At 47.2% G+C, this 23927-nt stretch overlaps 1 protein-coding gene across 3 annotated transcripts in view; it reads right to left on the reverse strand.

Moving 5' to 3' along the window:
- Positions 1-23927, reverse strand: part of LOC129869462 (unconventional myosin-VIIa) — a 100731-nt gene that overhangs the window by 37757 nt on the left and 39047 nt on the right. For all 3 annotated transcript variants that reach the window (XM_055943909.1, XM_055943908.1, XM_055943911.1), the window contains 10 exons: positions 23308-23434; positions 20402-20521; positions 14149-14322; positions 13549-13776; positions 11906-12073; positions 11438-11555; positions 8305-8431; positions 7463-7626; positions 5316-5497; positions 3427-3548 (listed from right to left, as the gene is read on the reverse strand). In XM_055943909.1, the coding sequence (XP_055799884.1) occupies positions 3427-3548; positions 5316-5497; positions 7463-7626; positions 8305-8431; positions 11438-11555; positions 11906-12073; positions 13549-13776; positions 14149-14322; positions 20402-20521; positions 23308-23434 (1530 nt within the window). The remainder of the gene's footprint in view (positions 1-3426; positions 3549-5315; positions 5498-7462; positions 7627-8304; positions 8432-11437; positions 11556-11905; positions 12074-13548; positions 13777-14148; positions 14323-20401; positions 20522-23307; positions 23435-23927) is intronic.

Raw genomic sequence — 23927 nt, forward strand, 5'->3', positions numbered from 1 at the left:
TTTTATTTAACAACACGAAGATGAACACGACACAAAACACTTTAACAAAACAACAAAACGACCGTGAAGCTACTAACGTCGTGCACACACAGGCTACAAACGTTTTAACATAGACAATTACCCACACCCAATGAGAGCCTATGGCTACCCTAAATAAGGCTCCCAATCAGAGACAACCGAAATCAGCTGTCTCTAATTGGGAACTCATTCAGGTAACCATAGACTCTCCTAGACAACTAACCAACATAGACAACGCTAGACATCTACACTCAACACAAAACCATATACTACACCCCATAACCCCTTTACCATATAAACACCCAACACCAACAAAACATAAACATTCCCCATGTCACACCCTGACCTAACTAAAATAATAAAGAAAACAACGAATACTAAGGCCAGGGCGTGACATAACCCCCCCCTTGAGGCGCGAACTCCGGGCGCACCATACACAGTCTAGGGGAGGGTCTGGGTGGGCTTCCCTCCACGGTGGCGGCTCCGGCTCTGGTCGCGGTCCCCACGTCACCACAGTACCTAACCACCTCCTTAGCTTCCTCCAAACGACCCTCCTTCACATTAACCCCATTGCATTAAGGGGCAGTTCCGGACTAAGGGACAGCTCCGGACTAAGGGCAAGTACCAGGGTAAGGGGCAGTACCAGGATCAGGGGCAGTACCAGGGTAAGGGGCAGTACCAGGGTAAGGGGCAGCACCAGGGTAAGGGGCAGCACCAGGGTAAGGGGCAGCACCAGGGTAAGGGGCAGCACCAGGGTAAGGGGCAGCTCCAGGGTAAGGGGCAGCTCCGGACTGAGGAATGGCAGCTCCGGACTGAGGGACTGCAGCTCCGGACTGAGGGACTGCAGCTCCGGACTGAGGGACGGCCCATGGCTGGCTGACAGATCTGGCTGCTCATGGCTGGCTAACGGATCTGGCTGCTCATGGCTGGCTAACTGATCTGGCTGCTCATGGCTGGCTGACGGATCTGGCTGCTCATGGCTGGCTGACGGATCTGGCTGCTCATGGCTGGCTGACGGATCTGGCTGCTCATGGCTGGCTGACGGATCTGGCTGCTCATGGCTAGCTGACGGATCTGGCTGCTCATGGCTAGCTGACGGATCTGGCTGCTCATGGCTAGCTGACGGATCTGGCTGCTCATGGCTAGCTGACGGATCTGGCTGCTCATGGCTAGCTGACGGATCTGGCTGCTCATGGCTAGCTGACGGATCTGGCTGCTCATGGCTAGCTGACGGATCTGGCTGCTCATGGCTAGCTGACGGATCTGGCTGCTCATGGCTAGCTGACGGATCTGGCTGCTCATGGCTGGCTGACGGATCTGGCTGCTCATGGCTGGCTGACTGATCTGGCTGCTCCTGTCTGGTTGGCGGCTCTGGCAGATCCTGTCTGGTTGGCGGCTCTGGCAGATCCTGTCTGGTTGGCGGCTCTGGCAGATCCTGTCTGACGGACGGCTCTAGCGGCTCCTGTCTGGCTGGCGGCTCTAGCGGCTCCTGTCTGGCGGACGGCTCAGTGGGCTCATGGCAGACGGGCGGCTTTGCAGGCTCATGGCAGACGGGCGGCTTTGCAGGCTCATTGCAGACGGATGGCTCAGATGGCGCTGGGGAGACGGATGGCTCAGATGGCGCTGGGGAGACGGATGGCTCAGATGGCGCTTGGCAGACGGGCAGTTCAGTCATTGCTGTGCAGACGGCAGACTCCTGCCGGCTGAGGCGCACTGTAGGCCTGGTGCGTGGTGCCGGGACTGGTGGCACCGGGCTGGGGACACGCATCTCAGGGCTAGTGCGGGGAGCAGCAACAGGACGCACAGGACTCTGGGGACACACAGGAGGCTTGGTGCGTGGTTTAGACACTGGTGGTAAAGGGCTGGAGACACGCACCATATAGCTAGTGCGTGGAGGAGGCACTGGTGGTACTGGGTTGGGGCGGGGAGGTGGCGCCGGAAATACCGGACCGTGCAGGCGTACTGGCTCCCCTGAACGCCGAGCCTGCCCAACCTTACCTGGTTCTATGCTCCCCGTCGCCTGACCAGTGCGGGGAGGTGGAATAACCCGCACCGGCCTATGTAGGCGAACCGGGGACACCATGCGTAAGGCTGGTGCCATGTACGCCGGCCCGAGGAGACGCACTGGTGACCAGATGCGTTGGGCCGGCTTCATGACATACGGCTCAACGCTCAGTCTAGCCCGGCCGATACGTGGAGCTGAAATGTACCGCACCGGGCTATGCACGCGTACAGGAGACACCGTGCGCTCTACTGCGTAACACGATGTCTGCCCGTACTCTCGCTCTCCACGGTAAGTACAGGGAGTAGGCGCAGGTTTCCTACCTGACTTCGCCACACTCCCTTTAAGGCCCCCCCCAAGAAATTTTTGGGTTGTACTCACGGGTTTCCAGCCTTGTCTCCGTGCTGCCTCCTCATATCGCCTCCTCTCGGCTTTAGCTGCCTCCAGCTCTTCACGAGGAAGGCGATATACTCCCGGTTGAGCCCACGGCCCCTTACCATCCAGTATCTCCTCCCATGTCCATGAATCCTGTGTAGGTAGATCCTGTTGCCGCTTTCCATGCCGCTTGGTCCTATGGTTGGGTAATTCTGTCACGATCGTGTGGCGGATTAACGGACCAAAACGCAGCAGTTGGAAAATAAGCCATCTTCTTTTATTTAACAACACGAAGATGAACACGACACAAAACACTTTAACAAAACAACAAAACGACCGTGAAGCTACTAACGTCGTGCACACACAGGCTACAAACGTTTTAACATAGACAATTACCCACACCCAATGAGAGCCTATGGCTACCCTAAATAAGGCTCCCAATCAGAGACAACCGAAATCAGCTGTCTCTAATTGGGAACTCATTCAGGTAACCATAGACTCTCCTAGACAACTAACCAACATAGACAACGCTAGACATCTACACTCAACACAAAACCATATACTACACCCCATAACCCCTTTACCATATAAACACCCAACACCAACAAAACATAAACATTCCCCATGTCACACCCTGACCTAACTAAAATAATAAAGAAAACAACGAATACTAAGGCCAGGGCGTGACATCATAGGTGAACTGTTACCTGAAGTACTCATAGGAGAACTGTTACCTGAAGTACTCATAGGAGAACTGTTACCTGAAGTACTCATAGGAGAACTGTTACCTGAAGTACTCATAGGAGAACTGTTACCTGAAGTACTCATAGGAGAACTGTTACCTGAAGTACTCATATGAGAACTGTTACCTGAAGTACTCATAGGAGAACTGTTACCTGAAGTACTCATAGGAGAACTGTTACCTGAAGTACTCATAGGAGAACTGTTACCTGAAGTACTCATAGGAGAACTGTTACCTGAAGTACTCATAGGAGAACTGTTACCTGAAGTACTCATAGGAGAACTGTTACCTGAAGTACTCATAGGAGAACTCTTTGAGGGACACGGGGGCCACTCGCTCCACGGTGCCTGTCTCCTTCTGATTGGCTGCCATGATGCTCTTCCTCTGGTCAGGTGACAGGTTAAGAAGACTCTGGAAACATTTTATGTTGACATTTTAGTAATTTAACCTGACTGATAATGATCAGTTTATTGAAATAAGGTAGGTAAAACAATCACAAATCATAATGAATAAAACCTTCTTCAAAATAGCATCATCAATAGCAGTAAGAGGAAAGGAAAGAATCGATTTCTTCAGCCCATATTTCAACTTAGATAGTAAAACAAGAAAATGAGTTCCTACAATGACTTCATTGGTAGGTTTGGTGAGAGTGGGCGGGACAATGCGTCCATACCATGACTTCATTGGTAGGTTTGGTGAGAGTGGGCGGGACAATGTGTTCCTACCATGACTTCATTGGTAGGTTTGGTGAGAGTGGGCGGGACAATGCGTTCATACCATGATTTCATTGGTAGGTTTGGTGAGAGTGGGCGGGACAATGCGTTCATACCATGATTTCATTGGTAGGTTTGGTGAGAGTGGGCGGACCAATGCGTTCATACCATGATTTCATTGGTAGGTTTGGTGAGAGTGGGCGGGACAATGCGTTCATACCATGACTTCATTGGTAGGTTTGTGAGAGTGGGTGGGACAATGTGTTCATACCATGACTTCATTGGTAGGTTTGGTGAGAGTGGGCGGGACAATGTGTTCATACCATGACTTCATTGGTAGGTTTGGTGAGAGTGGGCGGGACAATGTGTTCATACCATGACTTCATTGGTAGGTTTGGTGAGAGTGGGCGGGACAATGTGTTCCTAACATGACTTCATTGGTAGGTTTGGTGAGAGTGGGCGGGACAATGCGTTCATACCATGATTTCATTGGTAGGTTTGGTGAGAGTGGGCGGACCAATGCGTTCATACCATGATTTCATTGGTAGGTTTGGTGAGAGTGGGCGGGACAATGCGTTCATACCATGACTTCATTGGTAGGTTTGTGAGAGTGGGTGGGACAATGTGTTCATACCATGACTTCATTGGTAGGTTTGGTGAGAGTGGGCGGGACAATGTGTTCATACCATGACTTCATTGGTAGGTTTGGTGAGAGTGGGCGGGACAATGTGTTCATACCATGACTTCATTGGTAGGTTTGGTGAGAGTGGGCGGGACAATGTGTTCCTACCATGACTTCATTGGTAGGTTCAGTGAGAGTGGGCAGGACAATGTGTTAATACCATGACTTCATTGGTAGGTTTGGTGAGAGTGGGCAGGACAATGTGTTAATACCATGACTTCATTGGTAGGTTTGTGAGAGTGGGCGGGACAATGTGTTTATACCATGACTTCATTGGTAGGTTTGGTGCGAGTGGGCGGGACAATGTGTTAATACCATGACTTCATTGGTAGGTTTGGTGAGAGTGGGCGGGACAATGCGTCCATACCATGACTTCATTGGTAGGTTTGGTGAGAGTGGGCGGGACAATGTGTTCATACCATGACTTCATTGGTAGGTTTGATGAGAGTGGGCGGGACAATGTGTTCCTACCATGACTTCATTGGTAGGTTTGGTGAGAGTGGGCGGGACAATGCGTTCATACCATGACTTCATTGGTAGGTTTGGTGAGAGTGGGCGGGACAATGTGTTAATACCATGACTTCATTGGTAGGTTTGGTGAGAGTGGGCGGGACAATGTGTTCCTACCATGACTTCATTGGTAGGTTTGGTGAGAGTGGGCGGGACAATGTGTTCCTACCATGACTTCATTGGTAGGTTTGGTGAGAGTGGGCGGGACAATGTGTTCCTACCATGACTTCATTGGTAGGTTTGGTGAGAGTGGGCGGGACAATGTGTTCCTACCATGACTTCATTGGTAGGTTTGGTGAGAGTGGGCAGGACCAGTATAGCGTCGGTGGGTACCGCCCCCGTCTTGCCGGTGCGTTCGTTCTTGCCCTTGATCCAGCCGCGGCCGACAGTCAGCTCGTCGTCTTTAATGAGGACTATCAGCTCTCCTTTCTTAAAGCTCAGGAACGTAGGGTCGTCTATATGAGAGAGAGAGGGAGAGAGAGAGAGAGAGAGAGAGACAGAGAGAGCGAGACAGAGAGAGAGAGAGAGAGAGACAGAGAGAGAGAGAGAGAGAGACAGAGAGAGAGAGAGACAGAGAGAGAGAGACAGAGAGAGAGAGAGAGAGACAGAGAGAGAGAGAGAGAGAGACAGAGAGAGCGAGACAGAGAGAGAGACAGAGAGAGAGAGAGAGACAGAGAGAGAGAGAGAGAGAGAGAGAGAGAGAGAGATTGAGAGAGTGTCATTTCCCCAAATTTGAAACCCTTATTCAAGGTTTCAAAGACCTCTCTGATGAGAGTAGGCTACCCGTCCTGTTGGGGGAGGATGCAGAGAGCTGTGAGTTGGCAGCGCACTACATTGCTGCCTGCCATAAGATGAGGGACATTGTCTGACAAACCAATCAACCTGCACATGTCCTCTACTGTGTGTTTATTGTTATTGTTGAATGTTTGGTTATTTTGACCCTTGGTTATTGTTGTTACAGTTTTAAATGTCCAAAGCTTTGGCAATATGTACATTGTTGTGTCATGCGAATAAAGCAAATTAGAGAGAGACAGAGAGGGAAAGAAGAGAGAGACTGAGGGAAAGAAGAGAGAGAGAGAGACTGAGGGAAAGAAGAGAGAGAGAGACTGAGGGAAAGAAGAGAGAGAGAGAGACTGAGGGAAAGAAGAAAGAGAGAGAGAGAGAAACCACAAAATGGGACAAACACCAAAGTGAGACTCCGCATGCAGAAATATCCTCCGTGTACACCGTAAAACACCAAATAATGCAGAGCAGAGTTAGGCCGATAACCGCTAATGATCAAAATCCAGAAAAGAGCCGTTAAATTCTACAACCACCTAAAAGGAAGCGATTCCCAAACCTTCCATAACAAAGCCATCACCTACAGAGAGATGAACCTGGAGAAGAGTCCCCTAAGCAAGCTGTTCACAAACACAAACACACCCCACAGAGCCCCAGGACAGCAATGAAATTACACCTAACCAAAATCATGAGGAAACTAAAAGATAATTACTTGACACATTGGAAAGAATTAACAAAAAAACAGAGCAAACTAGAATGCTATTTGGCCCTAAACAGAGAGTACAGTGGCAGAATACCTGACCACTGTGACTGACCCAAACTTAAGGAAAGCTTTGACTATGTACAGACTCCGTGAGCATAGCCTTGCTATTGAGAAAGGCCGCCGTAGGCAGACCTGGCTCTCAGGAGAAGACAGGCTATGTGCACACTGCCCACAAAATGAGGTGGAAACTGAGCTGCACTTCCTAACCTCCTGCCAAATGTATGAGCATATTAGAGACACATATTTCCTTCAGATTACACAGACCCACAAAGAATTTGAAAACAAATCCAATTTTGATAAACTCCCATATCTACTGGGTGAAATTCCACAGTGTGCCATCACAGCAGCAAGATGTGTGACCTGTTGCCACAAGAAAAGGGCAACCAGTGAAGAACAAACACCATTGTAAATACAACCCATATTTATGTTGATTTATTTTCCCTTGTGTACTTTAACCATTTGTACATTGTTACAACACTGTATATAGACATAATATGACATTAGAAATGTCTTTATTCTTTTGGAACTTCTGTGAGTGTAATGTTTACTGTTCATTTGTATTGTTTATTTCACTTTTGTATATTATCTACCTCACTTCCTTTGGCAATGTTAACATATGTTTCTCATGCCAATAAAGCCCCTTGAATTGAATTGAGAGAAACCAATGAATATTGGATGAATGAATGAAATGAATAATAAATATAATAATAATAAATAATAATAAATGAAACAAAACAAAGTATGTTCAACATAAAGATGCAATTTTCATATGTTGAAACCAACGCATCTAAAACGTGATTAAATTTAGCTCAAATATAAATGTTTCTAAATCCTTGGTTGGTGTTTGTGTGTTACCTTGGTTGACTTCCTGACTAACCTTGGTTGACTTCCTGCAGGGCCACAGCATACTGAGAGCGCTCCCTCAGTCCTCCCAGGAACATATGCACCAGCTCTGCTATGTCCCCAGCCATCACCGCGTTCAGAGAGAAGTCTCCCTTCAGAGTCAGGAGACTCACAGACTGGCCAAACGTCTTGCCCTCCCTGAGAGGAAGGAGGAGAATCACTCATACTGCTGAAATACACTAGTTGACTCGTAAACGTAGTATCCCAACACATTATTCCAGGGTCGTATTCACTACCCAGCTAACCAGGAACATTGCCAGAACGTTAGCTGAGATTCTGTAGTTAGGGTTTTATCTCACATTAGCATGATAACATCCCCAAAACATACAGATAATGTTTTTGATAACAAAATCTATTTTTATATAAAGAAATAAATAAATAAATACAAATAAATATATCCTTGGAATGTTCTCTTAACATTCACTAAAATGTTGTGCTCAACAACCACCACAGAACATTCCCCAAACGTTCACATTAGGTTTCCAGGTAATGTAATAGCACAATGCACCAGTCATGTTTCCCCAGCAAACCAAAATTGAACCTGTGAAAGTTCCTAGAACATTCATTAGGTTGAGGCAAACGTTCCCATGACACAAAAACTGTCCAACCACTGTGCAGCCTTTGACCTAGCTTCCTGGGCGACGTCCCAAACGACACCTTATTCCCTACATAGCGCACTACGTTTGATCAGAACCTTATGGGGCCCTATAGTAGTGCACTATATAGGGAATAGGGTGTCGTTTGGGACTCACACTCTGCTCCCAACCACTGTGCACCTTAACTGTGAGCTTTAACCTATAGCTTACTGTGCTGTACCTCATGGTGTTGACCCCAGTGACCTCTGGGTAGGAGAGCTGCAGCAGTCTCCTCTCCTTCTCGTCCAGGAAAGTGATGCCTGTCCAGTTGATCGCCACAATGAACTTGTTTTTAGGAAGTGCAGGACCTGGGAATATGCATAATGGGTTAAACCAGCGGAATAAACAGAACGTCTGCTTCCCAACTCTCATCCCGTTCCCTATATAGTCCACTCCTTTTTACCAGAGGCCCATCAGCAGGGAGGGAGAACAAGAGGGAGCGATGCACTAATGTAAACTGGTGGCTAAGCCACTGTCGCTGATCCAAGTTGCACCCTATTCCCTACAGATGTCGGATCTTAATTTGATCACTCTTTTGTAGTGATCCCCCCCCTCCCTTAGCATTCAAATGAGCTTTGTGATTTAGATACGTTCACTGAAAACCTGCTTTCTCTCCATACAGGGGGCATTCGAGCCATTCAGACATTCGCCAGCTATCAAAATCATCTTTCCTCCCTCGCTGGCTTTTAAACGCTGAAAAACCAAACATAATATGAATAAACATTCTAGTGGTACTGTAAGCCTACACCTAAACTATAGCTTACTAAACTATACACCTAAACTATAGCTTACTAAACTATACACCTAAACTATAGCTTACTAAACTATACACCTAAACTATAGCTTACTGTAGCAAAAGTCATTGCAGACACAGGCTTATGATATCAGATGTAAAGACGAGTAGACTTTGAAAATAGTGAGGTAGCCTATGGAATGGAGCACAGTGCTGCATGCCCATGAGGTTCTGAGATCTACAGAATATATTATTGAAAAACAGGACATGTTAAGGTTACGAATCAACTGTCGGAATTGAGTTAACTGGTGGGGGTGGTCTAGTGGTTAGGGCCTCTACCTTCAGTGCCCATATAAACATATAGGCCTACCATGTTGGTGTGGGTTCCAGCCCATATATACATATAGTCTTACCATGGTGGTGTGGGTTCCAGTCCATATATACATATAGTCCTACCATGTTGGTGTGGGTTCCAGCCCATATATACATATAGGCCTACCATGTTGATGTGGGTTCCAGCCCATATATACATATAGTCCTACCATGTTGGTGTGGGTTCCAGCCCATATATACATATAGTCCTACCATGTTGATGTGGGTTCCAGCCCATATATACATATAGTCCTACCATGTTGGTGTGGGTTCCAGCCCATATATACATATAGGCCTACCATGTTGATGTGGGTTCCAGCCCATATATACATATAGTCCTACCATGTTGGTGTGGGTTCCAGCCCATATATACATATAGTCCTACCATGTTGATGTGGGTTCCAGCCCATATATACATATAGTCCTACCATGTTGGTGTGGGTTCCAGCCCATATATACATATAGGCCTACCATGTTGATGTGGGTTCCAGCCCATATATACATATAGTCCTACCATGTTGGTGTGGGTTCCAGCCCATATATACATATAGTCCTACCATGTTGATGTGGGTTCCAGCCCATATATACATATAGTCCTACCATGTTGATGTGGGTTCCAGCCCATATATACATATAGTCCTACCATGTTGGTGTGGGTTCCAGCCCATATATACATATAGTCCTACCATGGTGGTGTGGGTTCCAGCCCATATATACATATAGTCCTACCATGTTGGTGTGGGTTCCAGCCCATATATACATATAGTCCTACCATGTTGATGTGGGTTCCAGCCCATATATACATATAGTCCTACCATGTTGGTGTGGGTTCCAGCCCATATATACATATAGTCCTACCATGGTGGTGTGGGTTCCAGCCCATATATACATATAGTCCTACCATGTTGGTGTGGGTTCCAGCCCATATATACATATAGGCCTACCATGTTGGTGTGGGTTCCAGCCCATATATACATATAGGCCTACCATGTTGGTGTGGGTTCCAGCCCATATATACATATAGGCCTACCATGTTGGTGTGGGTTCCAGCCCATATATACATATAGGCCTACCATGTTGGTGTGGGTTCCAGCCCATATATATATATAGTCCTACCATGTTGATGTGGGTTCCAGCCCATGCCCTTCTGGCACAAATAATTCAATCTCCCCCGATTGGCTTGATTTAGTTACACATTTATTAACCTATGGACAGTCCAGGGATATTTTACTCCTGATCTTTATAAGAAATTCCCATACCAGACACTATTTTAGATGTTCTGATCGATGCCCCTTCCTTTGATTTTACCCCCTAGAGTTGATTTACACAATTTTTTCAATATAGCCAATTTTGACTTGTGGCTGCGGTAACTAGTGAAAACCGTTGTGCCTGTTGTTCAAACACATATATATGCCCTCTCATTGGCTAGAATAGTCATCACCTGATCTTGCCTCCTTCCAACTGCCTTCCAAATTTGAAGACATTTATTTTCATTGTTAATTAAAGTGGTCACTACATTATCTGGTCAAATATAATGGATAATCCGCGACTACATTTATTTTATTTTTTATTTATTTTACCGTTATTTTACCAGGTAAGTTGACTGAGAACACGTTCTCATTTGCAGCAACGACCTGGGGAATAGTTACAGGGGAGAGGAGGGGGATGAATGAGCCAATTGTAAACTGGGGATTATTAGGTGACCATGATGGTTTGAGGGCCAGATTGGGAATTTAGCCAGGACACCGGGGTTAACACCCCTACTCTTACAATAAGTGCCATGGGATCTTTAATGACCTCAGAGAGTCAGGACACCCGTTTAACGTCCCATCCGAAAGACGGCACCCTATACAGGACAGTGTCCCCAATCACTGCCCTGGGGCATTAGGATATTGTTTAGACCAGAGGAAAGAGTGCCTCCTACTGGCCCTCCAACACCACTTCCAGCAGCATCTGGTCTCCCATCCAGGGACTGACCAGGACCAACCCTGCTTAGCTTCAGAAGCAAGCCAGCAGTGGTATGCAGGGTGGTATGCTGCTGGCGAGAGAGAGAGAATAGGCTGCCATTTTGGACACAGCCTAAATATGGCAAACACCCTCATGCCAAGGGTTAAATCTGTGATAAGAAGTATGTGAAGGACGGAGAATTGGGATGCAGCCTGAGATCACTGCATATGGAGAGAACCACGTTTTTTAATTTTTTATATACCTGATAACTTGGCTGCCTCGAAGAACCTGGAGAAGAACATAGGCCACTTCTGACGAGCGTAGTCCACCACCTCGGCCTTGACACCTGCTGCTTTCTGCCTAGAGTTGATATATGGACCCTGGTATATGACAGACAGAGCAGAGGACCATAAGAAGACACTGCACAGTTGGATAGAACATTGTCTCCTCGCCCACAGTAGAGAAGGAAACAATCCTATGAATTCATAAAACTGCTCTCTATCACCTGCAGGGACTTTTAAAAAGGCCTGTTAATAAGTAATATCCAAGGTTCGTTTCATTCTGTTTTCAATTCACCCCGTTTCACGAGGAACATTTCAACTGGAATTCTAGTTTACCTGCTGAATTGAAATGGAATTGACCACAACCCCCATTAATGAGTGATTTAACTCGTGTTTTTTGTGTGAATGTGAATTTTCCAAATGAAACTCAAATGATTCAGTCAACTGACCTGAGCATGGGCAGTGCTGACCATCTGAAGCCATTTGTCCTGAGTCTTGGCCTCCAGAAGAGAAGAGTTAACGCAGTCCTGAACTACTGTCTTAGCGTTGTCAAGACTACAGTCCGATCCATACTGAATGTAGAAGTGTTTTGCTGACAGCTGGACTATATCATCATCCTGGAGAGAATGGAGATTAGAAGAGAAAGGACATTAGTTCAAGATTACGTTTTTTTTTTTTTAACTACTTTTGCCCATTTCTGTTAGAAGTTGAAAATGTGTCACCATCCATTGAACCATTTATTGTTTTTAAAGAAAACTCTGTTTTTGCCGCTGGCTTTCATGAGATTTACACGTGAGCTTGTCAGAGGTGGCGCTTTCGTAAAGTGGTCCTTCGAGCCGGATAAATCAAGACCTCACAGTGATGTTTCACTGTGTATACTAGGTCTGCACCCATTTAGTCTTCTGTTTTCATTGTTTGGTCGACAAAGATTTTTTTTTAGTCGAGCAGTAGCCAATAAAATTAATACCCTGTTTGACACATAATATTCACGCAGCACTTGTTCCTTACCTTCGTTTTCTTGATACCCAGCATTTTCTACAACTAGACAAATGTATTCCACACATCTGACTTCCTGTTTACCTCCTGAGCAACTAGTAAACATTCCCTCCCATTTCGAGTTTGGTCACGTCCTCTGCATCCTTTGCTGTGTCACATGTGTTACAGTATTCAGAGCTTGATATAATCAATTTATTGATGTGATAATGATATGCTATGGGTGAGGTACTATTGGTCACGTGCATGTGATGCATACATGTGTCACGTAGAGAGAGCAAAGGGTTGAGGGAATAAAAATAACACAAATCCTTCCTTAAATCCACTTCTAATCAGTGTAGATGAAGGGGAGGAGACAGGTTAACAAGTGACATCAATAAGGGATCATTAGCATTCACCTGGATTCACCTGGTCAGTCTATGGAAAGAGCGGGTGTTCTTAATGTTTTGTGTACTCAGTGTATATCACGGTAGTTATACTCTGCATCCCAAATGGCCCCTATTCCCTTTATAGTGCCCATAGGGCCCTGGTCAAAAGTAGTGCACTACCCCTATGGGCCCTGGTCATAAGTAGTGCACTACCCCTATGGGCCCTGGTCTAAACTAGCGCACTACCCCTATGGGCCCTGGTCAAAAGTAGCGCACTACCCCTATGGGCCCTGGTCAAAAGTAGCGCACTACCCCTATGGGCCCTGGTCTAAACTAGCGCACTACCCCTATGGGCCCTGGTCAAAAGTAGTGCACTACCCCTATGGGCCCTGGTCAAAAGTAGTGCACTACATAGGGAATAGGGTGGTATGTGGGACGCCGGGCATAGCCAGACAGAGCATTACCTACCTTCTCACACTGCTACTCTACAGACCACGGTAAATGTTCCAAACCTTTGGTTCTTGGAGAGGTACAGCATATGAACCAGTGACATAGATCACTTTACTATCAAGACTTGACTGTGTAGGGTAAGGTTGCCCTAGATGCTAATCTCGGGTCAGTTCTGAATTTTACCCACTTAATTGTGAGAGGTAAGATTGGGGGGGGGGGGGAAGCTGTTCCTAGATCTGTACCTGGGGGGGGGGGGACTTAACCCCAGAGCATTACGTCACCTTGTCACACTGGTACTCTCCGAAGCGTAGTCCCCTGATGATCTGTCTGTAGATGAGGTCTGTGCTGACGGAGTCCTCTTTACAGTCATGCCACGGGGTGAAGATCTCCTTCCTGTAGTAGAGTCTCCAGGGGGCGTGCTGCTCCTGCCCACCCTTCCGTTTCACTTCCTGTTCGCACTGGGAGATGGCGTCCATCACGTGCTCCCGTCCGCTGCCCAGCGACCACACCTGGAGGGGGGGGGGGTGGGACCAACAGACACCTCATTGACATTACACTAAAACACACACCGACACTAAGAACCATGTCACATTGGTCCACCAGACAGCGCCTCAACTCCAAATCGACCCCCAGTCTCTCGTCCCTAGACGCTCCTTTAGATTGGAAGAGGTCAGCAATATGGCCAAAATGTAATCCAACCTATCAGAAGGAGGCAAAGGTGAAGCCGTGCCATATCACCTACACCTTCGGATGTACAGGAGGGCCTAGGGGTCGAATTCAGGGTCTCAAATACTTTTCTGGAAGTAGAGGTCAAGGTAAAACAGGACGGGGGGGCAAAGGTGAAGCCGTGCATGAATCCTACTGATGATATTGCTGCTTACCTTTTCATAGAGAGCCACGTAGAGAGAGAAGCCGAAGGTGTCTTTGAGGGAGACCTTCTCAGAGAGTAACTGGCAGATCTCCTTGGAAGTGGAGGAGGAGTCTACAGGCAGGCTGATGGTACGACTGTCCATCAGGGTCACAGACACCGCAATGGGCTTCTTAGACTTGGTCGCCTGTCAGTCACCACAAACACAGGTCAGAGGTCAAAACGTTGGAGAAGAGAAGAAGCACAGAAAGAACCACAGAAACTGCCACAAACAGGTCCTGATCACCAAACTACCACTAACAGAACCTGATCACCAAACTACCACTAACAGGTCCCAAACTACCACTAACAGGCCCCAAACTACCACTAACAGGCCCTGATCACCAAACTACCACTAACAGGTCCAAAACTACCACTAACAGGCCCTGATCACCAAACTACCACTAACAGGCCCTGATCACCAAACTACCACTAACAGCCCCTGATCACCAAACTACCACTAACAGGTCCTGATCACCAAACTACCACTAACAGGCCCCAAACTACCACTAACAGGTCCTGATCACCAAACTACCACTAACAGGTCCCAAACTACCACTAACAGGTCCCAAACTACCACTAACAGGTCCTGATCACCAAACTACCACTAACAGGTCCCAAACTACCACTAACAGACCCCAAACTACCACTAACAGGTCCTGATCACCAAACTACCACTAACAGGTCCCAAACTACCACTAACAGGCCCCAAACTACCACTAACAGGCCCTGATCACCAAACTACCACTAACAGGTCCTGATCACCAAACTACCACTAACAGGCCCCAAACTACCACTAACAGGCCCCAAACTACCACTAACAGGCCCCAAACTACCACTAACAGGTCCTGATCACCAAACTACCACTAACAGGCCCCAAACTACCACTAACAGACCCCAAACTACCACTAACCGGTCCCAAACTACCACTAACAGACCCCAAACTACCACTAACAGGTCCTGATCACCAAACTACCACTAACAGGCCCCAAACTACCACTAACAGGCCCCAAACTACCACTAACAGGTCCTGATCACCAAACTACCACTAACAGGTCCTGATCACCAAACTACCACTAACAGGCCCTGATCACCAAACTACCACTAACAGGTCCAAAACTACCACTAACAGGCCCTGATCACCAAACTACCACTAACAGGCCCTGATCACCAAACTACCACTAACAGGCCCTGATCACCAAACTACCACTAACAGGCCCCAAACTACCACTAACAGGCCCTGATCACCAAACTATCACTAACAGGCCCTGATCACCAAACTACCACTAACAGGTCCTAATCACCAAACTACCACTAACAGGCCCCAAACTACCACTAACAGGCCCCAAACTACCACTAACAGGCCTTGATCACCAAACTACCACTAACAGGTCCTGATCACCAAACTACCACTAACAGGCCCTGATCCCCAAACTACCACTAACAGGTCCTGATCACCAAACTACCACTAACAGGTCCTGATCACCAAACTACCACTAACAGGTCCCAAACTACCACTAACAGGCCCTGATCACCAAACTACCACTAACAGGCCCTGATCACCAAACTACCACTAACAGGCCCTGATCACCAAACTACCACTAACAGGCCCTGATCCCCAAACTACAACTAACAGGCCCCAAACTACCACTAACAGGCCCTGATCACCAAACTACCACTAACAGGTCCAAAACTACCACTAACAGACCCTGATCACCAAACTACCACTAACAGGCCCCAAACTACCACTAACAGGTCCTGATCACCAAACTACCACTAACAGGTCCCAAACTACCACTAACAGACCCTGATCACCAAACTACCACTAACAGGCCCCAAACTACCACTAACAGGCCCCAAACTACCACTAACAGGTCCCTGATCACTAAACTACCACTAACAGGCCCTGATCACCAAACTACCACTAACAGGTCCTGATCACCAAACTACCACTAACAGGCCCCAAACTACCACTAACAGGCCCTGATCACCAAACTACCACTAACAGGTCCAAAACTACCACTAACAGGCCCTGATCACCAAACTACCACTAACAGGCCCTGATCACCAAACTACCACTAACAGCCCCTGATCACCAAACTACCACTAACAGGCCCCAAACTACCACTAACAGGCCCTGATCACCAAACTATCACTAACAGGCCCTGATCACCAAACTACCACTAACAGGCCCCAAACTACCACTAACAGGTCCTGATCACCAAACTACCACTAACAGGCCCCAAACTACCACTAACAGGCCTTGATCACCAAACTACCACTAACAGGTCCTGATCACCAAACTACCACTAACAGCCCCTGATCACCAAACTACCACTAACAGGCCCTGATCACCAAACTACCACTAACAGGCCCCAAACTACCACTAACAGGCCTTTGATCACCAAACTACCACTAACAGGCCCTGATCACCAAACCACCACTAACAGGCCTTTGATCACCAAACTACCACTAACAGACCCTGATCACCAAACTACCACTAACAGGTCCTGATCACCAAACTACCACTAACAGGCCTCAAACTACCACTAACAGGTCCTGATCACCAAACTACCTCTAACAGGCCCCAAACTACCACTAACAGGTCCTGATCACCAAACTACCACTAACAGGCCTCAAACTACCACTAACAGGCCCTGATCAGCAAACTACCACTAACAGGCCCCAAACTACCACTAACAGGCCCCAAACTACCACTAACAGGCCCCAAACTACCACTAACAGGCCCCAAACTACCACTAACAGGCCCCAAACTACCACTAACAGGCCCCAAACTACCACTAACAGACCCTGATCACCAAACTACCACTAACAGGCCCTGATCACCAAACTACCACTAACAGGCCCCAAACTACCACTAACAGGTCCTGATCACCAAACTACCACTAACAGGTCCTGATCCCCAAACTACCACTAACAGGCCCTGATCACCAAACTACCAATAACAGGTCCTGATCACCAAACTACCACTAACAGGACCCAAACTACCACTAACAGGTCCTGATCACCAAACTACCACTAACAGGCCCCAAACTACCACTAACAGGTCCCTGATCACCAAACTACCACTAACAGGTCCTGATCACCAAACTACCACTAACAGGTCCTGATCACCAAACTACCACTAACAGGCCCCAAACTACCACTAACAGGTCCCAAACTACCACTAACAGGTCCTGATCACCAAACTACCACTAACAGGCCCTGAACTACCACTAACAGGTCCTGATCACCAAACTACCACTAACAGGCCCTGATCACCAAACTACCACTAACAGGCCCTGAACTACCACTAACAGGTCCTGATCACCAAACTACCACTAACAGGCCCTGATCACCAAACTACCACTAACAGGTCCTGATCACCAAACTACCACTAACAGGCCCTGATCACCAAACTACCACTAACAGGCCCCAAACTACCACTAACAGGTCCTGATCACCAAACTACCACTAACAGGCCCTGATCACCAATCTACCACTAACGGGCCCCAAACTACCACTAACAGGTCATGATAACCAAACTACCACTAACAGGCCCTGATCACCAAACTACCACTAACAGGCCCCAAACTACCACTAACAGGCCCTGATCACCAATCTACCACTAACAGGCCCCAAACTACCACTAACAGGCCCTGATCACCAAACTACCACTAACAGACCCCAAACTACCACTAACAGGTCCTGATCACCAAACTACAGCTAACAGGGCCCAAACTACCACTAACAGGCCTTGATCACCAAACTACAGCTAACAGGGCCCAAACTACCACTAACAGGCCTTGATCACCAAACTACCACTAACAGGCCCCAAACTACCACTAACAGACCCTGATCACCAAACTACCACTAACAGGGCCCAAACTACCACTAACAGGCCTTGATCACCAAACTACCACTAACAGGTCCCAAACTACCACTAACAGGCCCTGATCACCAAACTACCACTAACAGGTCCCAAACTACCACTAACAGGCCCCAAACTACCACTAACAGGCCCTGATCACCAATCTACCACTAACAGGCCCCAAACTACCACTAACAGGTCCTGATCACCAAACTACCACTAACAGGCCCTGATCACCAAACTACCACTAACAGGCCCTGATCCCCAAACTACAACTAACAGGACCTGATCACCAAACTACCACTAACAGGCCCCAAACTACCACTAACAGGTCCTGATAACCAAACTACCACTAACAGGCCCTGATCACCAAACTACCACTAACAGGCCCTGATCACCAAACTACCACTAACAGGCCCCAAACTACCACTAACAGGCCCTGATCACCAAACTACCACTAACAGGCCCTGATCACCAAACTACCACTAACAGGTCCCAAACTACCACTAACAGGTCCTGATCACCAAACTACCACTAACAGGCCCTGATCACCAAACTACCACTAACAGGCCCCAAACTACCACTAACAGGTCCTGATCACCAAACTACAGCTAACAGGCCCCAACTACCACTAACAGACCCTGATCACCAAACTACCACTAACAGGCCCCAAACTACCACTAACAGGCCCCAAACTACCACTAACAGACCCTGATCACCAAACTACAGCTAACAGGCCCCAAACTACCACTAACAGACCCTGATCACCAAACTACCACGAACAGGGCCCAAACTACCACTAACAGGCCCTGATCACCAAACTACCACTAACAGGTCCCAAACTACCACTAACAGGCCCCAAACTACCACTAACAGGCCCCAAACTACCACTAACAGGCCCCAAACTACCACTAACAGGCCCTGATCACCAAACTACCACTAACAGGCCCTGATCACCAAACTACCACTAACAGGTCCTGATCACCAAACTACCACTAACAGGCCCCAAACTACCACTAACAGGCCCTGATCACCAAACTACCACTAACAGGCCCTGATCACCAAACTACCACTAACAGGTCCTGATCACCAAACTACCACTAACAGGCCCTGATCACCAAACTACCACTAACAGGCCCTGATCACCAAACTACCACTAACAGGTCCCAAACTACCACTAACAGGCCCTGATCACCAAACTACCACTAACAGGCCCCAAACTACCACTAACAGGTCCCAAACTACCACTAACAGGCCCTGATCACCAAACTACCACTAACAGGTCCCAAACTACCACTAACAGGCCTTGATCACCAAACCACCACTAACAGGTCCTGATCACCAAACTACCACTAACAGGCCCTGATCACCAAACTACCACTAACAGGCCCTGATCACCAAACTACCACTAACAGGTCCCAAACTACCACTAACAGGCCCCAAACTACCACTAACAGGTCCTGATCACCAAACTACCACTAACAGGTCCCTGATCACCAAACTACCACTAACAGGCCCTGATCACCAAACTACCACTAACAGGCCCTGATCACCAAACTACCACTAACAGGTCCTGATCACCAAACTACCACTAACAGGCCCCAAACTACCACTAACAGGTCCCAAACTACCACTAACAGGTCCTGATCACCAAACTACCACTAACAGGCCCCAAACTACCACTAACAGGCCCCAAACTACCACTAACAGGTCCTGATCACCAAACTACCACTAACAGGCCCCAAACTACCACTAACAGGCCCCAAACTACCACTAACAGGTCCCTGATCACCAAACTACCACTAACAGGCCCTGATCACCAAACTACCACTAACAGGCCCCAAACTACCACTAACAGGTCCCAAACTACCACTAACAGGCCCTGATCACCAAACTACCACTAACAGACCCCGATCAACAAATGATTGCACAGTTGATATGCAACTATTGTCAATGGTAGAGGATTTCTGCTTCAATGCCCTGATGGCATATCTAGAACCAGACTACAAGATGTTGAAAATTTGTGACGACCCCGGCCAGAGAAAGTGTACAAAGAACGAGCTCTCCAACATCGTTACGTCTATGTACACGCTGTCATACATCACGAGTCACGAGCAATGAGTCATCGCATTGATGAGAAGTGGGACATGAAGTCCCATGTACTGACCACTGAGAACATGTAGGAGAGGCCCACAGCAGAGAACCCCTAAAACGGCATTAAATACCATTGTTGCTGATTGGGTTGGGGGCAGCAGTAAGTAGGTTATCATTTCAATGTATGAATGCTAAAATAAATGGCTGTTTAAACGTCAAGATTTGAAAAATAAAAAAAATGATATCCCTAGTTCCCTCTCACCTCTAGTTCCAGCCAGCTCGGAGGCTCTCCTCTAACCCCATTGGCTACGGTGCGTCTCAGTCTCTTGGCACAGTAGGGGGCGTAGCCCATCGGGCCGAAGCGGATAAAGCTCTGGAGGAACTGTAGGAAGGGAGAGAGAGTGAGTGATCAGTCAATGTAGGACCTTATTGATCTAGACTATATAATGCATGGGTCAATTCAGAGTTATGATAAGCATGGGTCAATTCAGAGTTGTGATAAGCATGGGTCCATTCAGAGTTGTGATAAGCATGGGTCCATTCAGAGTTGTGATAAGCATGGGTCCATTCAGAGTTGTGATAAGCATGGGTCCATTCAGAGTTGTGATAAGCATGGGTCCATTCAGAGTTGTGATAAGCATGGGTCCATTCAGAGTTGTGATAAGCATGGGTCCATTCAGAGTTGTGATAAGCATGGGTCCATTCAGAGTTGTGATAAGCATGGGTCCATTTAGAGTTATGATAAGCATGGGTCCATTCAGAGTTGTGATAAGCATGGGTCCATTCAGAGTTGTGATAAGCATGGGTCCATTTAGAGTTGTGATAAGCATGGGTCCATTTAGAGTTGTGATAAGCATGGGTCCATTCAGAGTTGTGATAAGCATGGGTCCATTTAGAGTTGTGATAAGCATGGGTCCATTCAGAGTTGTGATAAGCATGGGTCCATTCAGAGTTGTGATAAGCATGGGTCCATTCAGAGTTGTGATAAGCATGGGTCCACTTAGAGTTGTGATAAGCATTGGTCCATTCAGAGTTGTGATAAGCATTGGCCCATTCAGAGTTGTGATAAGCATGGGTCCATTCAGAGTTGTGATAAGCATGGGTCCATTCAGAGTTGTGATAAGCATGGGTCCATTCAGAGTTGTGATAAGCATTGGTCCATTCAGAGTTGTGATAAGCATTGGTCCATTCAGAGTTGTGATAAGCATTGGCCCATTCAGAGTTGTGATAAGCATTGGTCCATTCAGAGTTGTGATAAGCATTGGTCCATTCAGAGTTGTGATAAGCATGGGTCCATTCAGAGTTGTGATAAGCATTGGTCCATTCAGAGTTGTGATAAGCATGGGTCCATTTAGATTTGTGATAAGCATTGGTCCATTTAGAGTTGTGATAAGCATGGGTCCATTTAGAGTTGTGATAAGCATGGGTCCATTCAGAGTTGTGATAAGCATTGGTCCATTCAGAGTTATGATAAGCATGGGTCCATTCAGAGTTGTGATAAGCATGGGTCCATTTAGAGTTGTGATAAGCATTGGTCCATTCAGAGTTGTGATAAGCATGGGTCCATTCAGAGTTGTGATAAGCATGGGTCCATTCAGAGTTGTGATAAGCATGGGTCCATTCAGAGTTATGATAAGCATGGGTCCACTTAGAGTTGTGATAAGCATGGGCAACTCATACTTTGCGTAAATCATTCACTAACCTGGTTTCCATCCAACCTTTTTAATTTAAGCGAGTAAATTACAAATTGGATAAAAACAAAGTCACGACGTGCCTGATGGCTGTAAACTTTCCAACCAAATGTCACGACGTGCCTGATGGCTGTAAACTTTCCAACCAAATGTCACGACGTGCCTGATGGCTGTAAACTTTCCAACCAAATGTCTCGACGTGCCTGATGGCTGTAAACTTTCCAACCAAATGTCACGACGTGCCTGATGGCTGTAAACTTTCCAACCAAAAGTCACGACGTGCCTGATGGCTGTAAACTTTCCAACCAAATGTCACGACGTGCCTGATGGCTGTAAACTTTCCAACCAAATGTCACGACGTGCCTGATGGCTGTAAACTTTCCAACCAATTGTCATGACGTGCCTGATGTTTGTAAACTTTCCAACCAAATGTCACGACGTGCCTGATGTCTGTAAACTTTCCAACCAAATGTCACGACGTGCCTGATGGCTGTAAACTTTCCAACCAAAAGTCACGACGTGCCTGATGGCTGTAAACTTTCCAACCAAATGTCACGACGTGCCTGATGGCTGTAAACTTTCCAACCAAATGTCACGACGTGCCTGATGGCTGTAAACTTTCCAACCAAATGTCACGACGTGCCTGACGGCTGTAAACTTTCCAACCAAAAGTCACGACGTGCCTGATGGCTGTAAACTTTCCAACCAAATGTCACGACGTGCCTGATGGCTGTAAACTTTCCAACCAAATGTCGACATAACACGCTAGACAAGGTGAGATATTTTAGTGTCGGTAGAATTAGTAATGCGAGAAGTGGCGGTGGAAACGGCTTTATGCAGAAATATTGATATAATAACCATCATGTGGAAGTAAAGTTGGAGTCACGTGATGATATATTGTGTGCTCCTCCCACTACGACTCGGGAAAGCATGCAGTTTATTAGGCTACAGATGAAACGAGTTCTGATCAACTTCACAGGGAGGTGAAAGGTCACGGTGACGAGCTTGATGCTCCTTTCCAATAAGTATCGAGGGTCTTATTCTGGTGATGATCGATGTTGGGCTGCCGTTTAACTAATGTAACCATTCTCACTTTTTTTGTCCATCATAATCTCATCATTTAGGCTAGCCTACCCGCACTGAATATCTGCAAGGTGTTGGCTAGAACGCAGTGCCAAGACAAGAGTGGGCATATTCGCTATATAACTAAATGTTTCTTCGGACAAATCCATCAGCAGATTCTGAAAAAGCGATGGAAACCCATTTAACTTGTATTTTATTTACGGAACTTAACCGTAAAAGTAATTTTTATGTGCACTACGTCATCACGCACAGCCTTTTATCTGCAAGGACAGGAGGGAGGACCTACCTTGATGAAGCGTTCAGTGGGGGGGAAGATCCCCAGACAGGAGGGAGGACCTACCTTGATGAAGCGTTCAGTGGGGGGGAAGATCCCCAGACAGGAGGGAGGACCTACCTTGATAAAGCGTTCAGTGGGGGGGAAGATCCCCAGACAGATGGACAGAAGGATCCAACCTCGGTAGAAACTACTGCGGTTCCCGTTCTCCTGCAGCTGCTTACAGATCTGACAATAGATCTCATCTCTACATGGAGAAAACAGAGGAACAGAGGGAGGAGAGAGGGAGAGGAAATAGGTTAAAGAGAGAGGGTGAGGATAGAGAGGGCAAAGAGAGAGGGAGAGGAAAGAGTGGGAGAGGAAAGAGAGGGAGAGGAAAGAGAGAGGGAGAGGATAGAGAGATTTATAGAGAGAGGAGAGAGAGAGGGAGAGGAAAGAGAGAGGGAGAGGAAAGAGAGGGAGAGGAAAGAGAGGGAGAGGATAGAGAGAGGTTGAGGAAAGAGAGAGGGAGAGGAAAGCGAAAGGGAGAGGCAAGAGAGAGGGAGAGGGAGAGGCAAGAGAGAGGTTGAGGAAAGAGAGAGGGAGAGGAAAGCGAAAGGGAGAGGCAAGAGAGAGGTTGAGGAAAGAGAGGGAGAGGAAAGCGAAAGGGAGAGGCAAGAGAGAGGGAGAGGCAAGAGAGAGGGAGAGGGAGAGGAAAGTGAGAGGGAGAGGCAAGAGAGAGGGAGAGGCAAGAGAGAGGG

The sequence above is a fragment of the Salvelinus fontinalis genome, chromosome 14 (assembly GCF_029448725.1).
Source record: "Salvelinus fontinalis isolate EN_2023a chromosome 14, ASM2944872v1, whole genome shotgun sequence".
NCBI classification, from domain to species: Eukaryota; Metazoa; Chordata; class Actinopteri; order Salmoniformes; family Salmonidae; genus Salvelinus; species Salvelinus fontinalis.